This window comes from Cucurbita maxima, unplaced genomic scaffold (assembly GCF_002738345.1).
Source record: "Cucurbita maxima cultivar Rimu unplaced genomic scaffold, Cmax_1.0 Cma_Scf00017, whole genome shotgun sequence".
In the NCBI taxonomy this organism is placed as follows: Eukaryota; Viridiplantae; Streptophyta; class Magnoliopsida; order Cucurbitales; family Cucurbitaceae; genus Cucurbita; species Cucurbita maxima.
In genome coordinates this window covers 448,968-476,588 of record NW_019272033.1, presented here as the reverse complement: position 1 = coordinate 476,588, position 27,621 = coordinate 448,968, and the positions used below count along the sequence as shown (strand labels likewise).

At 34.5% G+C, this 27,621-nt stretch overlaps 1 protein-coding gene and 1 long non-coding RNA gene across 3 annotated transcripts; both read right to left on the bottom strand.

Moving 5' to 3' along the window:
- Nucleotides 1-760: 760 nt before the first annotated feature.
- On the bottom strand, nucleotides 761-24,792 carry LOC111492018 (stromal processing peptidase, chloroplastic-like). 2 transcript variants are annotated; one of them, XM_023141166.1, is made up of 25 exons: nucleotides 24,490-24,781; nucleotides 13,910-14,144; nucleotides 12,574-12,815; nucleotides 11,687-11,885; nucleotides 11,017-11,064; nucleotides 10,680-10,787; nucleotides 10,354-10,542; nucleotides 9,970-10,266; nucleotides 8,499-8,600; nucleotides 8,081-8,215; nucleotides 6,921-7,145; nucleotides 6,174-6,377; nucleotides 5,892-6,062; nucleotides 5,476-5,625; nucleotides 4,788-4,925; nucleotides 4,227-4,454; nucleotides 3,873-4,022; nucleotides 3,468-3,594; nucleotides 3,255-3,366; nucleotides 2,328-2,448; nucleotides 2,165-2,245; nucleotides 1,957-2,058; nucleotides 1,657-1,807; nucleotides 1,324-1,470; nucleotides 761-1,160 (listed from the first exon to the last, which is right to left on the bottom strand). In XM_023141166.1, the coding sequence occupies exons 1-24, from the start codon at nucleotides 24,666-24,668 to the stop codon at nucleotides 1,379-1,381; spliced, it is 3,786 nt and encodes a 1,261-aa protein (XP_022996934.1). In that variant the 5' UTR covers nucleotides 24,669-24,781; the 3' UTR covers nucleotides 761-1,160; nucleotides 1,324-1,378. The 2 variants fall into 2 exon arrangements, with proteins under 2 accessions (XP_022996934.1, XP_022996935.1); XM_023141167.1 differs by lacking the exon at nucleotides 761-1,160 and having other exon boundaries at nucleotides 1,363-1,470; nucleotides 1,548-1,807; nucleotides 24,490-24,792.
- LOC111492021 lies at nucleotides 21,782-22,515 on the bottom strand. The gene is made up of 2 exons (XR_002719810.1): nucleotides 21,997-22,515; nucleotides 21,782-21,949 (listed from the first exon to the last, which is right to left on the bottom strand). It is a non-coding gene; the product is annotated as an uncharacterized LOC111492021 (long non-coding RNA).
- Nucleotides 24,793-27,621: the final 2,829 nt, after the last annotated feature.

The window sequence follows — 27,621 nt, the reverse complement described above, 5'->3', positions numbered from 1 at the left end:
AAAGGATTCGGTCTAAATTGTTAAAATAAGAAACAATGGATATAAAATTATCTACTAACCTTATGATTAGTTTTAGGGCTGTGACTCGTTTTTTAAGTTTTAAATTAGGAATCATGACGTGAATTAACGAATCGAAAATGAAAAAATATGATAAAATTTTGTGCAAATTTAAAAATAAATAACACCACGTTTAAAAGAAAAAGACAAAAACATTTACAACAGCTCAGTGCATCAAATTTGGTATGCGATCAACTTAGCTCATTCGACTTAGACGACTCTAAGTTGCTTCTCGGTTTCTTATCGACTCTAACTTGGCTCATTTGACTTAGACGACTCAATTTTTAGCTAATTTAATATCTTTAATGCCATAAAATGTTCTTCAATCAAATTCAATATATTTTGACAATTCTCAAAATACTTGAAAAATCAAGTTCAAAATAACTCAATCGGTTGTCACGTAATTTCCTTTGGGCCATGATCTCAACAGTCCTTGGAAAGAATTGAGACCTAAGCTTCTGTTTTAGTCTCTCCCAAGTGTCCATTGCGCATCGGCCCTCTTGAATGTCAACGTACTTCGAATGCCACCACAATTTCGCATCTTCAGTTAGATGCAGTGGCCTTAGATGCATGGTGGCCACTATGATCTTTTCTTCCTTTGTCTCAGTGTCAGTCGCCTTAAAGTACTGATCAAGGTCAAAGATGTTGTTCTCTAAGGCCTTGGCATCACAAGCCCCAAAGAATGGCTTGAGATATTATAGCATAAACAAAATGCTAGACGTTCGAATTCTTCATATTATAGAAGAAGGTGAGTTTTAAATAGTTACTTCCCATTTCCCATACCACAAGAGAGACTATAATACTTTACAATATACAATTAGAAATAGAGAAGCATACTCTTGACACTGTCATGAACACAATCAAGCTCTGTGGCTGCTATCTAAATGATGCATTATGAAAAATGAATCAGCATCCTTGTATACTCGACCAATAATAGTGCCTGATGGCAAGCAAGAAAACCAAGCGCAAAAGCATGCCAATTACACCACTCGTATGTTAATCGCCTTACGATGATCTGATTTCTCTACACCGACCGAGATTGGCGCTGCAGCTTCATATGCTTTGGCTAAATAATTGGCTCAACTTTGAAGAGAACATTAATCCTATACAATTACCAATCAACAGGATAAGGTATCTTTGAAACCAAAGGACTAAATTCTGTTCTATAAATTTAAGTAAGCATTGCATTCATATTCATTTGAATCAACAGACTTGAGTGCAAACGAGTCGAGATTTTCGTAAAAAGAAATTATAAAGGAAACGAACCTTTCATTGGTCGATCCCTTATTTCGATAATTTAAAAAAATTTATCAAATGAGGATCATGTTGTGGGCCTGGTCATTGTAGATAAGCCGCGTCCAGAGGGAATACCACCTTGAAAATCTTGATCTGATCCTTCCTCTTCAATCGGAACTGCAACCACAATATTTATGATTTGTATGTAATTTATACACTAAAAAAAGCAGTTTAACCTGAAGTAAAATACAAACCTCTCTACGGAAGTAAATTTACGTCGATATAGAACAATTTTTAATCCACACGAACATTGTCCTATCGATTAATGATGAAGATGAAATACTGAAACACGAAATTCCTCACCAATACTTTCTTCCTCAGCTTGAGCTCCAGCTATCCCGATGCATGTATACAAAGAATCTGCATCCACTTTCAACTGATTGTAAGCGATGTAGACGTCGTCAATGGTGGCAGCTTCATACAACGACGTAAGATCTTTGATGCAAGATAGGTCCTGCCCCACAATCAGAAGATAAGAGAAAGGTGAGACATCCAGATAGACAGTTGAAACACATTGTAAAATCATTGGACGTAATGATCACTCTGTTTCCCAGGCAAAAGCATAGGGAGCTAACGACGAGAAGTACGAGCACATAGTTCTACCTTCCGTGGAACAGAAGACGCTTGAAGATGAGCCAATAGGCCAAGCCAATAAGCATTGGACTTTATTTCAGCTTCATGTCTCATAAGAAGAGTTCGTTTTGCCTACGGTGGGAAAATATTATTTAAAACCTTGACTAAGAATGAGATGGTCTACAAATACCAAGTAAAGAACCACTAGTTCATTTGGTCAGTCACTTCAACACTTTACCCTGTCCAACTCTCTTTGGGCAATTTTGTTGCTATGTAAACCTCTCAGAACGCTTTTGCATGCATCAACAGCTTTGTACACCTGAAAAGAAGAGTCCTATCAGTGAAAGAAAAAAAGAAACAAATGAACTTAACAAGGATCTTTATGAAAATTGAGACCGAACCTTGGCTGGAGTTGATGTCACAGATATAACATACCATCCAAGCTTAAGCCTATCGAACAGGCTCACTTCGAAGGAGACATCGTATGTCAATCCAAGAGAATCCCGTACACTTGTGAAAAGCCTGGAACGGTCACATGAATACTTTTCTAAGATAACTAAAGATCATATAAATTGAGCCTGTTATATGAAGTGTGTCTAGCCAATTCTAACTTCTTACTAAAACAAAGGAGACATCGTATCCGACTTTGCTTGAAGATTGCAACTTCTAAGCTTGGGTTTGGTTCATTTGGTATGGCAGGGGCCAGTTTGGGGTAATTTAAATGAAAACTTCAGAACTTTGCTTGAAGATTGTACTTTCTAAGCTAGGATTCGTTTATTTTCTTGCTTTTGTGTTAACCAAAATGGAAGGATAAAACTACATTTTTGGAGGGATGGAAAAAACATAAAACTGGGGAGAGATAAATAAGACAAAGTGGAAGGCAGTTTTCAGCATCTTTGGTTTGTTCTTGTTAGGTCAAATTCAGACAACTTCTAGAGCTTTTTGTTGCTGATTCTCTGTGTATCTTCAATCTTCAGATGCTTTATTATCCATGTATCTCTTCGACAGAGACTCGGAAAAACACATTAGGAAGGGGCCAACAAACGACAGGGCATGGGTGTGGGTGTGGGTGTGGTCGTGAGAAGCTGTAGCTAGGTGGCAACAGTCGACCTGATGGACCCGATGGTAATGATAGCGCTGATGGTTGGATATGGGTGTGGCAAGAGTTGTGGGCCAAGCATATTAACAAGAAAGAAAGAGGCAAATAAAAAGAATTAAAAATTAAAGTTAAAAAATGAAACATGAAAATGTGAATCACACACTCTAAAGCGCACCAAGGAGAAAGAAAACGAACGATTACAAAAATGCAGTTGGCAGAGAAGACTTGCCTGGAGTTTATAATCTCAGCCAAAAGTCCCATCGTGATCCCAAAAAAGAGCGGATGACTACGAAGTTTTCTCTGCAAACTCTTCTCAATATCATTATCAGATTCGTCGCTTTCTGGTGTTAAGAAAAAAAAAATTAAACGATCCATCATAAGCTATATCAGAAAATAAGGGAATGGTACACAAGTCAACACACACTTCTTGGCGGGGACTCACCATCTGTTCTTGAAATCTGACCAACTGATTCTAACAAGTCTAAACCTTCAAATGTAACACCCCAACGGTTGGGTGCGGGACCTGAAATATAAGCGCATGCTCTTTCATCTGTATCTTTTAAAAATACCTGTTGAAATATGTAACGAATAACTCGATATCAAAAACATAACACAGATCATAATGATCTGAACACAATATTTTATTGATCTCAGAAAGAATGCAACTGCAAAAATAAAATGAAAAATCAAATCTAGATCAGATATATCCCCTTCTCAGAAATAAAACGAGTGGATTAATTTTTTCACTTTAAAATAAATTTTGCTAACAATATTACTTGGTATAGGATGAGGTAAAAAAATATTCAAAAAGTAAACTGAACAGTTTTAAAAAGTCAACCATCCTCACCTGCTGAAATTGCAACTCAGACGGAGACGGTCGAAACACGATGGGGACAGAAGCAGGGGCCGTCTCAGAAGTTGTAGTTGTGATTGTACCAAGGTAATCTAGAATACAAGACTCAATTTCTTCCTCTGAAAAATCCCCAACAAGACTTACCTAGAACATGGAAAGATCCGTGAGGACATATCAAGACTTGGTGTCAGAATGTAAAACATTAATATTTTTGGATTATTTTTTATTCTTCGGTACAGTTATATTTTTTAACTTCCTTGATTTAATTAGGATATCTCATTCTCTTTCTCTGGTAATAATACTTCTTGATGTCATTTTTATTTTATATCAAAAGGACAAAGTGCAGACCTCCATGTTATTGTTTACAAATTGATTCATCACTGCATCCTTCACTGTTTGCAATGTTAAATTCTGCAGTGATTTTGGAGAAGGCTCAACAAACCGCTCATCTCCATTCATCATCGCTAACATGAGTTTGTGAGCAGTAGATCGTTCCAGGCTTTTAGGAATAGACCGGTGGTATGACATATATAATTGCTTTGCTCTGTCAAATGCATCCTCCAGCCAGACGCTATGCTGCATATAAGTAATCGAATTTGAATTAAACCCTGAATGATTGTAGGGGAATATCCGAGTTTTTAGGGTAAAATTCTCTCTAGATGATCCTTCATCCTTGTTAGTTGATTTATTGAAATTTAGATAAGATATTGATGAGAATTAAAGGTGTAGAGCAGTTTGCTCTAAAAATATTCAATTCATACTAAAAATTTATCTTCTAGCAATATATATATATATATATATATATATATCATGACCATAGGTCCATGTCTGATATGGGCAACTGTGCTTTGTAGAGAAAAATAAAGCAAAAAAGAAAAAAATATAACAAAACCAGTCATTTGCACGTACCTCAAGAACCATATGAAGCAGTTGGAAGGCTGCACGCATGCCATTATCTCTCAAGGTGAAACGAAATTCCATAGCAATGAACTCTTCGGTTGACTCCAGAGAACAATTTATTAAGTGATTAACGCAAAAAAGTTCCACCTACAATATGTTAGCACATGAAACATCGATCAAATTGAGTAAAAAGTTATATGGGCAATGAACTGTTCATTAAGCTATTCATACACAAAGGTTCTACATCAATAAATTTTTAGAGAGATGAGAGCCATACTCGTACTTATGATTACATTGTTAAAAGAAATATAGAGAAATAAAGGCAACTTATATGAGGTTAAATAGTAATAAACCATGTGGACATGATCATTAGCGATAGGACTCAGATGCCAAAGCAAATTCTTGGAATAACAGCAATAACAATTATCTTAAGCACAATGATATAACTGTTAACTTAAAATGGCAGTTGCCACAGTTATATCATTCACTAAAAATTTGAAAAATATGTCAATTACACTTCACACTAAATCAGAAATTACTTCCAATTGAATAGACTTGGGGCTGTGGACAGATAGTTATAATCGACCTTCAGAATTTTTTATTGTTTCAATTGGAAGCCCATTGTTGTATTGAATTTTTCATTCAAAGAATTAGTTGGATGGGAGAGTCGAAGGAGTGTGAGGATTCTAATGCATACCTGCTCCCTTGAAAAGTTTCCTACACGACCTCCCTCACTGAGAGTTCGAACACCAACCACGACAGCTCCTTGCGAGTCGGGGCTTTCAGCTGCTCGCCCCCCACCAACTATAAGCCGCATCACGCCTGCCTTATTTTCACTTTTTGAAATCTACATGTATAATGGTATAAATGGTTAAACAAGTTGAAAAATAACCACCACCCAGGCATACATTTTTTTTCAGAGCTACCCACGCTTGTTTGAGAAATCATTTACTTGAATAATGGGTATTCTTTGCTCTGGCGTTTGACTAATATGAAATCAACGATAGCATCTTTAATGTCAGATATCCAATTAAATTATACTTCTCACAAATACTCATGGCAGTTACCTACTAATATGCTAATATTGGTTGTAATTTATTTTAAAAGTTATACCTTATAATTCACAGGAATTCCGTTTGACAGACGGCATTGAGTGATCCCTGTTTCCGTATCATGAAATTTGGTGAGAATAGTCTCTGGGTTTAAAGGAATAAATGAAGGCTTGCGTTGCATCCTTAACTCAGCTATCTGCGATGATGATATCAACTCTTTTGGTACCTCAAGCTGCAGAAGTATATAGAAATTTAATTTCAACAAAACCAAAACTAAACAAGAAACATACAGATATATTTATAATGAAAGTGGAAAGAAAGTGAGAATAGGAGAACAAGATACTTCAGGTTCAGCTTCAATAGATTCCCCCAAGCCTGCCTCAATAGCAGTAACTATCTCACTTGCAGTTATCTTAAACTCTGTTTCCCCCAATCCATCAATATGTGCTTTTCTTGGAACGCATGCAACAATAGCTGCAGGAAGGGGTGCAGTAGGCTCTCCATAATCAGAGATGAACTCTAACACTTCAGCACCAATTGAATTCACCTAGGATAAAAAATTTGAAAACAAATAAATACATCAGACAGTTCAAAAGAAACTGCTAACAATGGGTATAGCACAGCAGGCAAACATGGTATGGTATGCTAATAACAGCTTCAATGCATGGACATAATTAGTGAAAGGGCTTTGGATTGAACCAAGTCTCTCTCTTACACTATTTTCACATCAATACTAATTCCTTCATATTCTCTTAAGTTTTGAGAAGAAAATATTTAAGAAAATAATAAAAAAGGAAAATAATTTTGCAACTACCAACTTATTCAAACAGAAAGTATCATATGGTAAATTATTTATTGACAATGACTGCGACTCTAAATACCCTAACGTATTTCTTGAAAGAAACAATTTTAAGAGGAAACGCAGCCATACTAGAGAAATAACCAGTGTCAATAATTGAAAATGAGGCCGGTATCAGAGACAAATATAATCTGCCTCCCATATTTGTCACTCTCTGTTCTCAAATACAAATATTCTTCTAAACAACTCCAAAATTTCATTCAGAGCATAATTTTAAAAAATGTACCTCACCTCTTCAAGAGTAACTGTTCCAGCAACAGCAACCAAACTTTCATGACCTTGACTTTGGTCCATAACGGTGTGCCCCAGTGCATCGCTTTCCATTATAAAATTCAAATTATCAACCGATGACACGTTATCAATCATTGCTGCTAAGTGTTCACTGTCTTTAAGAAGTGCATCCATATATCGAGTCAGTTCACCCTTGGTGACACCAAACTCTTTAAGCCTCCGTACCTGCACCACATGGAATACAGATTATGTTTACTCAGAAATTGATCGTGTCTCACACCATTAGAACAGTAACTATGAGAACTGAATAATAGCAAAATAAGAAAACTTCATTCCAGTTCAATGGCAACCCTTGAGATTAGCTTAGGTATGCATAGGATAGTCAGGAAAATGAAAATAAATGCTTGGTTGGCTTGTTGGAACAAACATCCTCTATTTTGTTCCAAACAAGCTAAACCAAGCATTTATTTTCAACCTTAAAAAAATAAAATAAAATAAAGGTCTCACTATATATTTTTTCTTATTCACCCTAAAGCAAAACCATTCATTTTTAAGTTACTTTGTTGTTGCATCACCCAGTATTCTTCTTTCTTCTTCCCTCTGTTTTTCAAATAACAGGTGTAAATCCTTTATTTCTTGGCATTTTATTAGCCTGAATTCCTTTCTTCCCCTATCTAAACGACCTGAGCATGAGCAAGGCTCAAAAGCATGATTACATGTATTTATATTCAGATTTAGGGATTAAAAAGGCAATCAATGGGGTTGAACCATGGAACTTTTATTGATCCAAACCAAAATAAATGGTTTGGGTTCAAATTTTCTTTTCTTTTTTGCTTTAACTTCGATCTTTTATTGAGTAAAATAATTGGCCTATTCGATAAAAATAAATAAATAAATAAAAATAAAAAATTATTTTCCCAATTGAAAATTCTCCCTTTGTCCATTGTTTTAAATAATACTAAGCTCATTATAAGAACAATGAAAAACAATCAATAACAGGGATCTAGTTTATCATTCTTTCCTATTTAGGATTCAAATTGATGAAATTTAAACTAGAATATCAATGTTATCTCATGTAAACAAGTAAAAAGGTGGGAAAAATTTCAGAATACATTTGAAGGATTATTTTTTTGGACGTGCGTAAAATAAGAGACACAAACCTCTTGAACAGCAACTTTAATTGCATTTTGCCAATTCTTTGGTTCAGCTGTTACTGTTAGTGTGGTGACAGTGCACCCTTCCCTTCCAGAATCACTATGGTCTAACTCAATGGAAGTGAATGGTGGATTTGAACTCTGAAAATTGCAACAAAAAGAAAATCTTGGAATGATAAGAAGTTTTATACTATACAATGAACAACTTAGGCAATAACTAACTAATGCATGACTAAAACCAAATTAGGATGCCCACTGACATGAAAGAAATTGTGCATTCAGATAAAAATAATAATATTTTATGGTAGAAGACAAATAAAAAAAATGAGTTTGACAAATTCAGACAAAAAGATAACACACAAAACTTAAAATCATAAGAATCCATGGCAAAACAGAATTGAGAGGACATAGTTAAAAAACGCACCTTGTATCTTGTATTTATACGGAAATGCAAAGCAGAAAGAAATATCCTCTTCATAAGAACATCTCTCAGGTCACTAAATGTCTGAACCTTATTTACTGGAATCTGCAATAAATTTCAATAGCAGGTATTTGGTATTATGTTATTCCCTGAACCAAAACAAAACTTCAAAAAGAGAATATGCTAAAAGAATAAGAGGATGAGTCAACCCCAAAATAGAATAATTGCTAATACATCTTGCATCTACTACGCCATAGCTAGAAAAAGAAGAAACAGAAGTTTATTATTTTGAACGGAAGCTATTACCATTCAAGTGGCTCACTCCTCTTCTCTCTCTCTCTATCGTCCCTGTCCCCACATCCTAACCCACCTTGCTTGTCATTAACCCAATCTGTGTGTTTAAGCTCTTATGAAACTGCATTCAAGCCACTTTTAAGTTCTCATTTCATGAGTTAACAATGGCATCAGCTCACCAGTCATATTTATTTCAAATCGGAAAAAAGTGATCAAGTTATCACAGAATGATTGCTTTATATGTTAGTGAAGCCTCATCTTCAAAGATTGGAGGGAGAGAGGAAGGAGGGCGAGTGAGAGTGTGAAAGAGAGAAAAGAGGAGTTCTCTGTGCATTGAAAAACAAAAGAGTTTTATGAAAACCCCCCATGTATTGATCAGCAAATTACAAAGAAAGCAAACTGTTGGCAGTTGGTGTTCGGTGTTTAACACAATGATCCTAACTAATGCTTGAATACTACATGATTCAAATCTTCTTTAGCATGCTAGTAATAGGAATAGTCATTTATTTCTGTATAGTCGTGATATTGTAAACTAACTTGGATCATCTTTTTTTTATAATGTCCAGCTCGAACGGCCTCATAACCTGACACTCCGGACTTGGATCATATTAAAAGAAAAAAAGAAGCAAAGAAGACCTATTTTTGGTCTAGTAAATAATCGCTGATTTCTAGGCAGCGAGTAGGATGTGTACTATTTGAATTTTGTTCTTTTTTCCTAAACTATCTAGCTGGCTCTGTTTCCTAGTATATATATGTGCACACACAATTTCAGAAGAAAAAAAGAACTATGGCGCCAAAACGAGGATCAAAAGGAACAGCTCCATATCTTTGATGATCCTTTGATTCCTTTCTTGCCAAGTGAGCCAGAAGAACACCCTAAAAAATGTTCTTTTCCTTTCTAAAAGGATGGCCCAAAAAATGTGAGTAGGTATGTTGGATGGTCAGCTTGTAAAATTTCTGAAATTGGTGATTCTTTTCCTTTCTCAAAGTTCGTAAATACTAATTTATCTAGAGAGTTGGTTGGAATATCCTTTTCATGGACTTCATAACCACATCTCTAAAAGATTAAGTCTTTGTGCGTGCACATACTTATATACTGGTAATTATAAAAGCTCTACAAAAATGAAATCATGCTACATAAGTTCAAGAGAATATTAAAAATGTATTTAATGCCACATACCTTGCAGAACATATTAATTGAGAAATTTTGAAGCAACTCATGCTGAAATATCTGCGGGGGATTTGCATCTACACTGCTCCCAGGAAGCGACCAATTGTGCTTCACAGGAGGACGAATTGCATGCCTTTCTTTCTTAATGATCTTGGATTGATCTACTGAATTTGATCTCTCGTTTGAAAAGCTTCCACCTAATCCAACTGAGATCTTAGGAACAAGAAAACTAGCCATTGCACCAAATGGATTGGGATTAGGTGTAGAAACAGCCTCATTTTCTAGGCCAGTTTCACCAAAGACAGCCTGGAAGAGATAATATCAGTTTACTGATGAACTGAGTCCAAAAATGAAGTTTATAGTTTCTAACATCAAAAAATGAATTGATCAAACCTCAATTTGGTTAACGGCCTTTGAGATGTTATCTATATCTCCAACAATGTATAAGGTTGCATTTGCAGGGAAGTACCATCGCTCATGGAACTTCCTTATTGTATCGGTATCCCACTTCTTAATCTGATCCTCCAATCCAATTGGGAACCTTTTGCTGAGGTTGTTTTCAGAATGCAGATGTTGTAACAGCTGCACAGCAAGAAATTTTTCCAAATAAATGGAATTAGAGAAAAGGGCACCGATTAGCCAATATATAAACCTTATTGAAACACCACCAATCTGCAATTATCTTTTATGAACAAAAGCAACCATAGTACATATCTCACCTGACAATCAACACGATATTCTATTGTATTCATCATCTGTAGTTCAGAAAGAATGGCACGCCTCTCCTTTTCAACTCGTGAAGCAAGGAACTTTGGGTGGAAAGCTATCTATTTAGATGTGCACAAACCAAGGATGCATATGTTATGAAGTACGCAGGACAAATTCCCAACATTTTTATTCTAAAATTGTTTTCTCATAAAAAAAAAAAACATATACTGAAATCAGACCATTTATTTGCTAAAAATAAAAACAGTACAACGCATAACAAAATCATATCAGAATCCAAAGCCACACTAGTGTGCACTCAATATAAATAAATCCATCTATTGTTCATACCTCATTTAAGGCATCGAGAACAGATGGAAGTAGATCTTCATCAGAATCCTACAGACAAATTACAATGTGGTCAATATTCAAACAAATTCCTAATAACAAACCGAGACACGAGATGCAAAGAGCAATGGTAGTATGGTGCTGTATTCTCTCCCATCTATTATATGGGTGAACTCCAAACGATCCACCATGATACTTTGAACCATTCACCATGTGCGCAATAATGGGTCCAATTTGAGAATTCTATTCAGCCAAAAGCATCTCAGAAGAATGCTAAGAAACTAGCACAAGGGGATTACAGTTTTGAATGCTAAGAAACTAGATAATACAAAGTTGCTGGAACATTTGATCAGCCAGCTTTTGTAAAATTTAAAATTAAAAAGAAAAAAGAAACATGCGGCTATATCATGCTGGGAACAAAAAGATAATAAGGTGAAATGAAGATACTGAATTACCTAAAAGAAATCTACGTTAATTATAGGAAGTTGGGGCTGTTACATGGGTGGCAAAATAACATATTACAGAAGATCAGTAAGAAAGAAAATAATGCTGGAAACAAAACCAGTTCTCAGAGAAAATATTTAATCCTGTCCTCATAGAAACACGAAAGACACAAGATCTAGATACGGTATCAGTGCATGCACATAAGAATAGAAAAACCAACAAGAACAACCTTCGTGCTAGTTGGTGAATGTATATGAAACACAGTATGGTGGAAATCAGTGTAGGCATTAGATCGCGCGCCTGTACTCAAAAGCTTTTCACGTTTCTTACTTCCAAGGAAGGCTACGTGCTCAATCATGTGTGCAATTCCTTGCTCGTTATCTTCTTCATCAATTGACCCCACATGGACTTCCATGTGTGCTTCAAACCTAAATTCAAAAATTTGTCAGGGGAGAGTCCATCAATAAAGCTTCATTTGTTTAGAAAAAATTGCAGAAGAACGGTCCAATTTTTTTTAATATTATGCATACAGAGAGAGAGAGAGAATCCTTAGGGGGTAAGAAAGAAGAAGAGAAAAAAGAACCCACAAATCTAACTAACAAAATAAATTTTAAAACTTATCCCTGTCCTTGCACTAAGGTCCCATAACTTGAATGACCTAAATTGGTAGAGTAATTAGAAAAAGGACTTGACTAAGATTCAACATTTATCAATCAATTATTTCCTCCAAAAGCAAACTGCCTACCATGTAGAACACAAAATCCATCTTATCTTCTATTTCGTGAAATATTGAAAATAGATCTCATATTTATTTTATAAGAAACAAGAAAAAATTCGGCAAACAAACATTCCCACAAAATGTATCTCACTGGATTAGTCCACATACATCTCAGTCTTTTTTAATCCTGCACATTTAAAAGTTGAATCCGTCTATCTTTGTAACCATTAGAAAAGTCCCAACTAAGCTGGTTTTCCCTGTCTAGTGGTTATGATATTGGACTCGGAAAATAAATTATATACATAAAGCATTTTTTCATGAATACTTCAAAATCTCCATAAGTGCCAAACCGTATTCATTAGTTATATTCTTTCTCCAATAAACCACATGGTTAATACCTGTTGGGGGGAACTTTATTCGGTAAAATAAGATATTTCAATCCATTTTTCAATTGCCCTCTATACAACTTTGGGTGAGACGGGAGTTCAGAACTAAGAAATGCCTCTAACTCCGCTCTTCCAAACTCAGGATATGAAATATCCAAATCTTGTTTCTCCAGAATACCATCAGGCCAGGTTGTGGCTGCTGCATGAGGCTCATCTGGACCTACAGTTCCACAAACAATACGGGCATGCTTCACCTGGATGTTGCATAAAATTACAGAGACAAGAAATATAAGAATATATGGACAATCGAGTAAATAGTAAATACTGCAGAATGTTAAATTCTTTTGGTCTTTGAGTTTTGAGTATAGTCTACATTTGGATCCTAGTTTTCAAAATGTTAAATACACGAGTTTTGAGTTTAGTTTCTATTTGGTCCCTAGGTTTCAAAAGTTACATTTTTACCCTTGCATTTAAGTTTATTTCTATTTGGTCCCTTGGTTCCAAAATTTTACACTTTGAACCTTGAGTTTTGAGTTTAGTTTCTATTTGGTCCTTATGTTTTAAGATTTTACACACCCATAAGTTTTCACCCAGGCTCACTTTTGGTATTAAGTACTAACAGGTAATTAATTTTAAACAACTATGGTTTTTAATCGTGACAATAAATTAGAGAAAACTAATTTAATTATAATTATTTTAATTTTTAAAAAATTAACTAATTCAGAATTAAAATTAATGACCAAAATTGAGCTTTGGTGAAAACTTAGGGGTAAACACATAAAATCATGAAGCATTGGGACCAAATGGAAACTAACCTCAAAACTCAACGGCAAAAGTAAACATTTTGAAACCTAGAAAGGTGAACTAAACTCAAACCTTGGGTAAGAATGTAACATTTTGAAACTTAGGGACCAAACAAGGGCTATACTCAAAACTTAGAGACCAAAAGGGTTTTCTTTTTTTTTTTTTCCTTACAAAGACAATGAGACAAAATTTAATATTTTAATTCAGGTTAATTACATAATCAAGTTCCTAGTACTTTCATTTTTCAGACTCATCCCTAATCTTACAAAAGTTCCAATTGCAACCTGGTTGTTACATTTTCCCTATGGAGTACGATACCTTGTAGCATAGGGTTGTAATAAGCAAATATGGTTTCCATACAACTGGATGATTAAGGTGAAAGATAACAAAGACAGAGATTTACAGATGTATTTCATAAAAAAGATATTAAGCAGATAGATCCACAATGCAAACAAGATAAAAGGAATAAGCATAATGATGGAAAGGGGAGAGATTATGGAAACTACATATAAAAGGCAGGTCTACAAATCCAGTAGGCACTTACAACTTTACCGTCACGCTCATTCTTGGATAACTGAAACGCAGATTTGTCAAGAATGAATCTAGGAGTGGATCTTTTAATACTAGAACATCTTTTCAGGTTAAGAAAGCAAGAGATGCAATTAGTAGTCCCCGAAGTTTCATTCCTACGTTCCCCAAATTTATAAGCATGTGGCCTTCGAGCATTAACCTCGTTTCTTCTAAACTTGTATCTACCAATACCATCGTCACGAGAGTACCTTCCAAACCAAAGAGGAAATAATCAACAAAGCTAATGCCCTCATAAATATAAGCACTGAATAATACAATACCTCAGATCAAGGAAAAGGAACATAGGGAGGAGGAACAAAAGTAAAGAATTCACTAGATTATACTACCTTTCCTAGAGGTGGAAAGGGAAGAAAGAGAAAACAAATAAGAAAAGCCTTCATCCAAGAGGTTTTTTTTCTTTTAAAAGGGAACCTTTTTTAAAAGTTACATTACAATATTGCTTTGAAGAGGAAACGAATAATTTCATTGATAAATGAAATGTACAAAAGAAAGGAATGAACCCAGCCCCCACAGGTGGATACAAAAAAACGATTACATTACAGTATAAAAATAATAATAATAATAATCATAATCTATGAAGCATGGACACTTATTTTTTGAAAAAGTGTCCGTGTCGGACACGATACGTCCAAAGCATGGACACGTGTCTGACACGGTAATAAACATGTCTGGAAAAAACTCAATTTTAAACATGGCTCGAACACGACTAGACACGGCTTGGCCACGACTCTGAAAAACTTTAAATTAGAAAATTTTTTGAGATTCTCTTATCAATTGAGTCCTTATATATTGATCAATCCTAAAATATTAGGATGACATCGTAATCCTCTATTCATAGCCAACTAAATCTTTTTATATCTTCTAAGATTTCAAATATTGTTAATTGGTTAACTTTGTACATTTTTACATGTTTTATCTATAAAAAAAAAAATATTAATATGTCAATATAGACACATTTTAAATAAAACACGTGCTTGTGTCCTACATTTTAAGAAATTGACGTGTTGTCATGTCCCGTGTTCATGTTTTGTGCTTCTTAGATAACAATAAACAATTTAAGATATTAACAAACATCCTCCCTTTACAACAACTAACTAAAACAACATCAAAAACAAATGTTTTCACAACCTACAAGCCCTTTTATTTTTTTAGATTGGAGCCCTTTTTGTTTTATAGGTCAGGTTCCAATTTAGCTCCTTTTTTGGGTTGTTTTATAGACCCCTTTTATTGCTCCTTTTGTATACTTCCATTTTTTCAATGAAAAACGCAGTATCTTGAATTTTTTTTTTCTTTTTTAAAAATATTATGATGGCTCTGATACCATTCTCACGTTTAATGACTTGAACCCTTACAGTTTACATGAGCTCTATCATCCTAGCTTAATTTGTAGATAATGTACATTCAAATCTACCGAATACGTTTTAATATACATACAAGTCCATATTCATCAATAATTGAATGAAAGTGGAAATCCATCCTCATCAATAATTTGACGAAGGTGGAAATCCATTTTCATCAAATTTTTTATGAAAGTGAAAAAGGTGAAAAACAAGATAATAAAGCAAAGGATAAAAGACAAAGAAACAAAGTAAAAGATATGTCAAGAGACCTATTTTATCCTGACATATTTCACCCACGATTTTTTTTTTTTTTTTACCAATAGTTTAACGACTATTCAGTCATTGAGATGATGATGTTTACAGAGGTGGTTGAGAATCCAAAAATGGATCATTGAGATCATAAATCGTGTCTTACTCTTCTTCTTCTACGATAGAAGGAGAAGATGTCGAACCGACCGATGCGGCCTCTTGAAGAAGCTTTTGAAAATCAGCTTCCGAAGTTGTCTGGGCTAATGCAGCGAGTAGCTTCGACTTTGAATTAAGAAATTCGGAGGTCCTCTTCTTGGATAAATCCTGAAGGTGGCCATTCTCTGATAGCCAGACCTTTACTGCTTTGATATCTACGTGGGTATAAGTATATTTATTCCACCATTTGATTTTGATAGTTTTGAAGACCGGTTTTACTTTGTTTTACTTGGTCTTCCGTTTCTTTTATTTGAAAATTCCAAGTTAAGATCCAAGTAATTTAAAAGTATACGCAAAAGCGCATAGTTAATGGAAATGGAGTTTCGAATATATTTTGAATAAAGTAGTAGAAGGATTCCTGTATGGGAACGGGGAATATATCTTTGGCTGATCCAAAGATTTTCCACCATTTGATGAACCAAAATGGATAATGAATTTTATGAGCATTCTAGCAAAATTGAATAAACCATGAGTGTTCGTAATTTTGATACCAAATGACATTAAACTACGCCAACTGATAATCTTTGTATGTGAAAGAATGAGGAACAAACGGTTTTGAAAAAGTCTTTTTCGTGTACAGATCTTGATTCCAGTACGTCGGATTCATGACTTTGAAAATTTTTAATTTTGAGTACGCGATTTTTGAAGGGTCATCGCGACTTAGAATATGAGTAATTTCGACGGACTTTGTGTCGACTAAAATGAATTCATAAAACCTTCTGGTCTTATGAAGATCTTCCGAGATATAAAAGAATCCCGTTGGATAAGTTTTTTTGACGACCTCGCTGATCTTTGGATCGTCGTATTCTGGTTCTACTAGAGCTTCTGGTATAGACACAGATTTTTGAAAATAGGTCCTGATTTTAGGAACTGGAGAAAATCGAACGGTAACAACCGCGTCCGAGTAGGTTGAGGGGACAGAAGGTCCCTTTGAAGTGGAAAAGGCAGTAGGTCTCGATGGAGTCACGGTAGATGGTCGTGTTGAAGAGGCAGAAGGCCTCATCGAAGTGATAACCTCCGCTTGTTTTTTAGAAAGCCTAGCTTTAGATCTGGTCACCAATGTGAAACCAGCATCCATCGCGTACCTGTCGGAAGTCATTGGAGTAGGGGTGTTTGAAGAAGCAATGGGCTTCTTCCCTTTCTCTATCGTTTTCTTTCCGATCATTGCAGGGTGAAGGAGATCGGTTAGAGAGAAGGTTTCTTCGAGAGTAAGAACTCTCTTGAGAGGTGATCAGCCAAGGGGTTTTATCCGTAATTTGATCCGGAAAGTTTGAGGCAAACTCAATGGATCTTTGAATGGGCTTAATTAAACCCAAATGAATTTCAAATCCAAGAAAACGGATTTTTGATTGAAAAAGTTTAATTTTTGGTTTAGACACAACTAAACCGTTTCTTTGGATTGTTGTAAAAAATGTTTGGAGATGCTTAAAGTGTTGATCGATGTTTTGAGAAAAAATCAGAACATCGCCAATGTAAACAATAGAAAAGTCCTGAAAAATGATTGAAAATATCATTCATAATTTTTTGAAATTCGGATGGAGCGTTTTTAGCCCAAATGGCATAACGTTCCATTCGTATTGTCCGAAAGGGACATTGAAAGCCATTTTGTACTTGTCTTTTTCTGAAACCTGGATTTGCCAAAATACTTTTGCATTTGAAATTCTTTGCATTAAATCTGATTTATTTGGAATTGGATATCTAATCCATTCCAAAACCTTATTTAAGGGTTTGTAGTTTATTACCAGTCGCGGGACTCCACGTTCCTTTTCTGCTTGATTGTTGACGTAGAAAGCCGCGCATGACCAGGGACTCTTTGATGGCCTAATAAGACCCTTCTGCAAAATATCATCAATTTCTGCTTTGCAGAACGTTAGCAATTCTTTATTCATTTGAATAGGTCGGGCCTTCGTAGGGATATTTTTCTCCTCGAAGTTTTTGTCATAAGGAAGATTAACTATATGTTGCTTCCTATTCCAAAAAGCATTAGGGATAGTTGAACAAACTTCCCTTTCTATTTGATCTTGTAATGTCTTGATTTTAGACTGGACAGTCTTAGTTTGAAGTTGTTCTTCTATTCTTTTGAACGAAATCTCTTCCTTCAGAAAAGAGATTTGTTTTTCTTTGTAATTTAATACATTTATAGATTGAATAATTGTATTCTTTTGAAGGTTGTTTATCTCGCTAATCCTTATAGGGGAAAGGAAATTAAATTTTATCTCTTTCCTAATGCTTTTTACTCTTAACCCCTTTTCAGTTATTTTGAAAGGGTATAATTGAGTAATGAAAGGAGTACCTAAGATTAACTCTTGTCCCAAGTCCTTTACTAAAAGAAAGGAATTTACGAAGCAAATTCCATCATTGCAAACATGAACTTTTGATAATTTGTAATTGATTTTGAGTTTGTTGTTGTTTGCACCCCTAAGGCCCTCAGTAGTTTTTTCAAAATATTTTGCAAATATTTGACCTTCTTGAATGCAATTTTGATCGGCTCCAATATCTATGAGAGCCTTTAATGTGATTTTGAAATCATAAATTTTTAAGGTAACGAGAGCGAACCATTTTTGATATTGAGGAGTGGTGATGGCTCCTACAAAGAAACTTTGAAAATCCTCTTCGTCTAGGTTCGGTTGCGCCGTTTCTCTTTGTTCGGGCAGCCTTTCCGGAAGTTTGAGAATTTCTTGGCAAAGCATATAAGATTCTGACCTGGTTTCAGATCTTAATGCTTGTACTTCTTGTTTGAGATTATTAGTCTCTCTTTGTAGGTCTTGAGTAGTGAGTTCTCTCTGTTTTTCAAACCTTTGGAGAAATGATTGAAGTCTGTAGGGATTTCTCTCATCCCTTTCAGGTGGCTTAGAGATTGTCATGGCATCTCTAAGTTGTTGAGCAATTTTCTGTTGAATTTTTGGATCTTGAACTTTTTCTACTACCTCGAGTAGAATTTCTTGATCCTCTGTAAGGACATTTATGCATCCTTCGCACGTCCTTTTTCCTTCTTGTTCGGATTCATATTCTGTGCTAGAATATGAAGTGGATTCTTCTTGAAGTTCGAGGATCTCTCCCTCGCTGGATTGTTCTGAGTCGGTTAGAACTAGTCCTAGTAGCTGATCCTTCAGCTCTTGATCAATATCCAACTCATTGATCTTTCCTTTGATCGAACATTTATTAGCTTAGTGTCCTTCTTCTCGACATTTGAAGCAAGTTTGTCTTTTCTTTCCTCTATGGGTTTTTGTAGGAGTGTACCTCTTCTTTGAATATGTTGGCTTTTGAGATTGCACACGTTTATTCCGATACTTTTCTCTAGGCTTGTATGAGTTATAAGGCTTTGGATACGTTTTAACCTTCTTTCTTCTAGAGGTTGAGGGAGCTTCTATCCCCTTGCATCCATACTGGTCGCAATATCTTCCAAGCTCTTTTCTGTTTGATATCGATGAACTGAGCTTGTTTTGAATCTTTGACTCATTACAAAGTCTAAGTCCTTCTATGATGAAGGATGCTATGGATCTGTATGACAAAGTTTGCCATGGAATGGTTCCATTATACTTTGTCCCAAGACCGTCTTTGATCCTTCTAGAGAAGTGTTTGGTAGTCCCTTGACAAAATTCTCTTTCCAGAATTCCAATGAACTGTTCGCTCTAATGAGAACTTTGCTGAAATACATGTCTTTGTACCACCTAAAATCGCCTAAGGTAGGGCATTTCAGGTTCATGAGTATTTCGACGAATCTTTCCTGGTATTTCAAGGGGTCGCCAACGAAAAATTCTATGAGGGTATAAACGAGGGTGTTGACAGCATCCTCTAACCTTTCATGTTGTACTTCGGTCCTAGTTGATGGACCTTCTTCTTTGATGATTTAAGTAGTTGGCCTAACAAAATAGTGGTTTAATATCTGTTGTCGAGTTCCTTCGTCGAGATATTTGTCCCACCAGTCTTTGAGCTGCCCGGTAAATCCGGTCACTAAAACTTGAGCTATTTAATGGTCGGATTTATGGCCCTGTAATTTATACGCACCTGCAGCCATCATCATTTCATTGACAACATTCATTATCAGATAGTCAGACAATCCATCAATATTCCATTCATAGATTGATTGGCCATCGTAATGAGCTTGAGTTTGTAGCGTCTTTTCTTCGAATTGAATACCCGGAAAAGACGGTTGAGGATACCAGTTTTTCTGATTACTGGTATTATTTTGACTTCTCCTGGAGATTCTTTCCATTCGATTGTAGAGAGGTTCTTCTACCTCATTTACAATCTCGTCTTCGAATTCCTGGATTTCGTTGTCATTGTTAACGACATTGACAGATGATTCTTGAGGTGTTATGGCGGGATTTAGTATCCTGTCCAATTTTTCCTCTATCTTGGCCATTGCAACCTCTTCTTTTGAAATCTTTTTTGTAAATATGTCGAGATTTGCTGGTCCGAGTATTGGGATTGACTCATCAACCTTTGGTACAGAGCTGTTTGCTTGTTCCTGCTGAGTACCGGATTTCTTTGAGATTTTTCCCTCGATATTCTCAAGTTGAGTAGCGATCGTGGATAAAATCTTGTTTGAATAATAATTTTGATGTTGGATATTCTTGATATCCTTTAGGGTCGAATTACCCCTTTCTAGTCCTTCTGGAATAGTTTTGAAAAGACTGGCTTTGACCTTTTCTCCGTAGTAGTTGTCAAATTCGATTTCTTCCAACGGAGGATGTTTTGAATATACCTCGCCTCTTCTGGTAGTCTTCCAGCTTCTCTGAGTCAAGGTGTATATTTGCAAAATATTTTCTTCAAACCATTCGAAGAATGGTATATTTTCTTCTACGGTTTCCATATGAGAATACCACTGAGCTCTTAACTCATTTCGCTCAGCTTCTTTGTAGGTTTGGAAGAATGCATTTCTTTTTAAAGAGTTGGTGGTTGACATAAAATCTGTCTTTAAAAATTCTTTGTCTATCTGGAAATCAGCTGTAATGACGTTCACCTGGCTTTCGTAGACGGATTGAGTATCCATATCAGTATGGGTTGGAGATCTCGAGCCATTTTCATGGTGGATTGATGCTCTTCTTTGATCATAACTGACCTCCTTTACTTTTAAGGAGTCATACGTAGGTCTTGAAACTCCCGAAGTGTTTGGTCTAGAATTCAGGAATTCTTTTACTTTTGAATCTGACGTAGGTTCTTCGCTGAACTTTATTTCAACGCTTCCATCGTCATGTTCAATGATTTGTAACGGGTTTTGAGATTCCTTTCTTTTTGGAAGATTTGCATCTTCTATTTTCCAGAGAGTATTTCTGGTTATTTGATCCCAAGAGAGTGTTTTTGGGACAGTCACTAAGAACTTTCCAATATTTGCTTCTATGAGCATGGTGGATCCCTTTGGCGAGAATCTTAATGCTCTTGGAGAGATGTTTGTATTTATGAGCTTATAATAAACTCTGAATATGACGACTGAAGAATGAGTTCCAGCCTTGATGTTCAAATTCTTTAATTGTAAGTCTAGCATAAGTGCTGACAATATGTGTTGGTCGTTGAGAGATAGTAAAATTTAGATAATAGTTGAAATAGACTGGTCCATTCTCTAAATTGGATTGAACCATTCCCAATAAAGAATTTGAAAAGTCTTCATGTCTCTTATCTCGTAGGGAGATAAGGACAGGAATATCTAGTCCAAGTCTAAATAATGGTTTTACGACGACTTGAACAAGCCCAACGTGAAGATAATTAAACTCTTCACGATGTTGAAGTATAAGAGATTTTGAAAAAAGATTCAGAGATTCCCTATTGCTATGAATTGAGATATTTTTCTCTGAGAATTTGATGCATGATCTTTGAGTAAAATTGAAAGTTGAAATTTGGTAGATAGTTTTAGGATCTACCTTTGGAATAGTCCAATTTTGGGGTTGCTTTTCAATTCTGGCAATCTGATATTCTTGATTGAAGTTTCTTCTTCTTCCGTAGAACATTTGAGATGATTTGATTTTCTGAGCTTTCTCAGAAATTCGTTCATAAGATGAAGATAGGTAAGACAAGAGATAGAGTAGAATAATTTTTCTCTGAATTTTTCAATTGATATTCAAGAGAGAGCTATCGGCCGATCGATGCCATCTTTACATTGATGAAGTCATTTTATAGACTTCAGATTTGAACTTAGATTTGAAAAACGTAAACTAAGAGATAAGATCAAATCTAGCAGGACAGGACCCCTGCGAGATCTGTTTTTCAAAAAGTTAGAAAAAGACCTAAAGTAAACTAATAATTTAAAAGACTAATAATTTACAAAGACAAACACTATTAATTCACATGCGAGCCTTCACTGTGTGGCTGACAAGTTGCCAATCTCTGTTTTGTCTCTAATAAAGGTGTCAGGTTGTAGATAAGATTTTCTTCATAATTTTTCATATGACTAAGCACCCGAGCTTGCCAACGGACTTACTGCGCTTCCCGCGTCTTACCACCTGGAACACAAGGGCTATTCGCTCAGCTACCACATACTCCAAATGACTTTTAGGAGAGATTAGTTATCTTTCTCTCATATCCCTATTAAGGCTGCCAACAACCTAAAGAAAATTACCTATGGGAAGCGCTAAAAACAACAGAAGCTATCAACTTGTTACTTGAAAAACGACACCGCTCCCATGCCGGTTGGAGGCCTTGGTGTAAACCACATTAAAGCTAGAAATCAAGCCCTACGGTACCTCACTAACAAAGATGTCAATTCAAGGAGAATTACTGCAACCAAAATATAAGTTTTTCCCGAGAAATGAATAGAAAAAAACACTTTGAGCTCATTATTTTCCTACACTCGATGTTTTTCCACCAACAAAACTTTGGCCTTTAGAAAACTGGTCCTCACAAGTCAATCTTAGAATGTCAATTCTGTAAACTCTTCCCCAATGTACTGATCTTTGATCGAATGGCTCTACTTCACAAGTCTTATTTATTCATCTTTGGAGCATGAATGATACGTGGCTCTAGCCTCTTTATCCAACCCAAGAGATTCCCCATTAGCTCCATGTTCTAATTGCTGGCTTATAAGCGTGAATTTGCAACAGATCCATGGAAAGCAATTGCGATGGAACTTTCTCTTCTTTCTCAGTTTATTCATATTGACGTTAGAAAAGATATGAAACCAAGGGAAATTATTCAAAAAGATTTACTTTGCTAAAAGATTTTGGGTTAAGGTGCTATCCATATTTAATTGGCAGACGCCCTTGGCTAACAAAATAAAAATCCTCCTCCATTATACGCTTGTGGGCCATCATTTCATCAAAGATAAGGAGATCCTTTGGTTACTAAGGATGAAAGCTTTTTTCGGACCAAATGGATTGAGAGAAACTATCAAACCTACAATAAAAATCTCTTTCATTTGATAGGTTTTAGAAGTTTTTCTTCTATCATACGTTAACTTGGTGTAAATATTTCTCATCTCCTTTTTCTACTTATATTTTAAATGATCTTTTGTCAAATGGGAAGGGGTTTCTTATAACATCCTAGCTCAAGGACATTTCTCGCAATTCTCTTTTGTTCAATGTGTTGTACCTATCCAAAAATAAATAAAATGACATGTACCTGCAGTCTCCCCACTATCAAAAATCCCCTTTAACATCCATTGAGCCTAGAGCAACGGATTATTCATACAACCTCAATGCTGCATAACCAAGAAACAATTGCAAATCTATTGATTTCTTCAGATCAACAAGGCGTTATATGAAAGAATTAATCCAAACAGTTAGAGAGTTCTTCCATTCTATCTCCAACACCATCTCTGAAAGAAGAAAGTCGCAACAATTGTCTCGTACACTCACCCTTCAACAAAATTATCGATATTAGTTAACTTATAGCAATGAATAAATCTGCCATTAAAGTCTCTAATTTAACTGAGATTCATTTTGTACCAACACGCTATTGGTAGATTTCTTACATTAAACCATCCTCCACATCAAGGGATTCTACCACGTTTCTCACCATCCCATACTTAAACCTCATTGAGAACTCACCCACCCTTTTCCAACCTTCAATTCTACAAAATTTTCAAACTCCTACTCCATGCCACAATGAAACAATACTTCATCAGGTTGTAAGAGATTCAAGGCACAAAAATTTCCCATTGTCTCTCTTCCCTGGGAGTGGATTAATGAATTCAAGATTCATGGACAATGGTTCATGATGGCTGGTTGCCACAATGCCTTTAAGCCTGCTAGGACACTTCAACACTTCAAAGGCCAAGGGGCTTACAGAAATGGCTCCCAATCGGCATAAAGCAAAATAATGTCATAATTACATAACTCATTGCACAAAGTGCAACAAGAAGAAGAAGGAGAATCCAACTAGTAACAAATCCAAATTAGAGATGGAAACCTGAAGGGCTCATTTAAGTCCTAAGGCTCATTCGAATTAGTCTAGGAATTCCTAAAGGTTCGAACCATAGTCTCCAAAAAGAACCCGTGTTAGCCTTCATGATTTATCTAAAGAACTTTAGCTTTGTATTAAAAAAATAACCACAGAAACCAGCTGACAAACGCCACCTCGCAACAGAGAAGGAAAGCCCACCGAATACCAAACGAATTGAAAAGGAGGTTGCATCACTTAGCGTAGAGTCAAATAGAATACAGCTCAAAACATCAAAATTAAACCCAGATGAATCATTTGCAACAAAAACATAACGAGAGGTTAACAAGCTAACATAACAAGCAACACTACTAGCGATCGAAAACATAATTCTTCGCGGTAAACAAAAATTTACCTCCTCAAAGGGACGACAAATCGAGACTCGACATCGAACCGAGCGAGATGAGAGCAAATAGAGCGGGAAGGGAGCTGCACCAAGTTCACCCGCCTATTGGGAGTACCTGGGCCTTTTAGACTCAACAACGGCCGCCGCTGCGTCAAATTTGAAACAGGAGAAGAGCATGCAACGGCCATTACAGGCACAAATCCAGAAAGAAAAACTGGAAGGAACAAAGCTTGCAGAGAGCAGATAATCTAAACACAACAGTTCGAGAGAGAGCAAGGAAAGCGAGACGAGGAAGAGTATTGGGATAGAGTTGGCGGTTCGGTTGAACCGGGAAAAAAACCGAACCGATTTTCTAGAACAAAGAGGGGCACCGCATTTGCAATTTTCCATGTGTTTTTTCTCTTTATGTATGAACCACAATAGATTTTAAATTTTTGTTTGTTATTTTTTAAATTAAATTCTATTTCCGCAAATAAATTTATTTATTTATTTTTGTGCGATCGAAACGACTATTCCTCTCCAAAAATTTTCTCCATTTATTATCCTTTAAAATATATTATTTTAAAGTTTTCACTTTCCAATATAATATTTAATCTCACATATAACTAATTTATTTTTTTAATATAATAAAAAAATATATTTCTTTTAGTAGGTTGAAAATATATTTATATTCATTGGAGTGATGACAGAGATAGGAATGGAAAATATAATCCCATAAAATGTTACTCCTCTCTCATTCCCGATCTAAACAAGAATCTCCCTGATGGATTGAGCTTGCTTAAATTGTTAAAACATATATCGGTTTTAAATTTAATCTCTGGTTAAATTCAAGAACACATCAAAATAGATTATATAATATTCTCGCATTTTTAAATTCAATAATTGGAGGGTAGGGTAGAGAATCGAATAATCGATATTTGGAATGATAATCGGTGCCTTTATGTACTAATTAAACTATCCTCGAATTAGAATTTTTTTGTAATGATCTTGTTATTCCTCTCAAAACGCTGCTACATGCATGTAAAGACATTTCAAACTAATTCAAGCGGAAATCCTCTTTCGTTTTATGGACTCTACATTAAACGTGTTCCTGTATCATCTCTATTGGGACCTAAGTTCATGACCGTTACATACACTCTACTTTATTTTTCGAGTAAGGTTGGATGTATAATATTTCTCAAGAAATGGTTTACACACATGCAGTGATCCAATAGGCAAACTCGTTAACGTAATCTCTAGGTTTGACTATAGGTTAATACACGCTCATATTGCATAAAACCCGACGAAAAAGAAAGTAACGTAAATACTATCGTGATTGTATGCGTTCGTACATTACATACCAAAGAAATATAAAATCATGGTTCAATGAGATGATGCACATACTTTTATAAATAACATGACTTCAATTCCTTACGAGACGTACATATATATCCATGGTATTTCAATCATGCTCATATTACATTTAAATCGTGATATAGTCATACTAAAAATCGTAGAACTATCCTGACCAAACAATTTAATACGTGTAAACAAAACCCACACAATATACATACAACAAACAATTTTATCCAATTTAGTTCACAGTCGTTCCAACAATAAGTTCATTTACAATAAAAACTTAATAGAACGGTCCAAATAGGTAAAGTGTTCGTGATGTCGTGTTGGGATGTTGTGTTCACGACTATCCTAAACTTTATGTTTGGCTTGTACACATCATCGTTACCATGGTTGTCTACAAATCAATATTTAATACTATCATTTATTGACCATAAATAATATTTAATAGATAAATTAATTTTATTTAATTTAAATGTTTAAAAGTTACTCATTTAAATTTAAAATATATAATTCTAAGTTTAATACATATAAATTTAAATAAATTTTATATTTAACCATTATTCAAAGTGAATTTTAAAAAAAAATCAAATAGTTGGAAGATTTTATTCCATATAAAATAAAAAATAAAAAAATTTGTTATATTTATCCGCCACAAAATTAAAAATTTAAATATTAACTCATAAAAAATCAAATAGATACAAAATTCAAAATAAATTCTATAAAAAAAAAACTCGATTTTATTTTATCTTATATTTGTTCTCTCTCTTTTGTCTTCATCTCGAAAAATACATTTTTTTATAAATTATAATATTTGGGTTTTTTTAAACAATTGGAAAATTGTTGGGTCACGTCAGAACATGGAATTAAATATTATATAATTGTTTTTATTTTATTTTATAATTTTAAAATTTCTTAGTTTTTTTTTTTTTTTTTTTTTTTTTTTTTAAATTAAATTGCATGTATAACTGTATACAGGTTGGAAATTAAAAAAAAATATATAAAGTCAGCAAAGAATTTCAAACTCATCAAAGTTTCTAAAATGTCGATTTTCTAATTTTATTATGAGTAAAATATATTCGGACTCTCATACATATAAATCTCATTAATTTCTAATCGTATAATTTATATGTTTAATTTCTTAATTTCTAATAACAATAAATAAATAAAATTTAAAATATAAATTGTATAAATCTCATTTATTATTATTATTATTTACAATGTAGTTTTGACTTTCCTTCTTTCTTTTATTTTATTTTATTAATAATTTGCCTAATTTAATTGAAAACAATTAGAATAATATTTAGTTTATTGGCCAGACGGCATGACATTATATTATCTTTTTTATTATTATTATAACAGAACTTAACATAATAATAACAATAAATAAATAAATAAAATAATTTTAAAATATGACGTGGAAATCCGGAACACATGATACAGCTTTTATATAATGTGAAAAAGAATAAAATTGGTATCCGCGAAAAATCCGCTACGGCCGGTTCCACTGTACCGGTTTTCTGAGTATCGTATTCTTCAATATCTAAATTTTGAATTTATAAATTTAATAACGAAAATTTTTAATTATACATATAATTTTTAAACAATTAACCTCTTAAATTTATAGAAGTCTGCACAAAAAAATATTATTGGATAATTTAAAATTAATTATTTTATTTAACTCCTTATGTGTATACACTATTCTAAAAATAAAAAAGATTTATAATTCACAATACTCAATTATTTAATTAATAATTTACATTCTATAAATATAAAAAATAAAGGAAAATTAATAGAAATATTTTT

Bases quoted from the DNA above. Each gene is read 5' to 3' on its own strand.
- LOC111492018 (XM_023141166.1), bottom strand. From the start codon at position 24,668: ATGGCCGTTGCATGCTCTTCTCCTGTTTCAAATTTGACGCAGCGGCGG. The intron at 11,886-12,573 runs GTATTAACCATG...TTTTGAATTTAG, and splicing joins AATAAAGTTCCCCCCAACAG to GTTTGAAGCACACATGGAAG. The intron at 6,063-6,173 runs GTATCTTGTTCT...ATACTTCTGCAG, and splicing joins CTATTGAAGCTGAACCTGAA to CTTGAGGTACCAAAAGAGTT.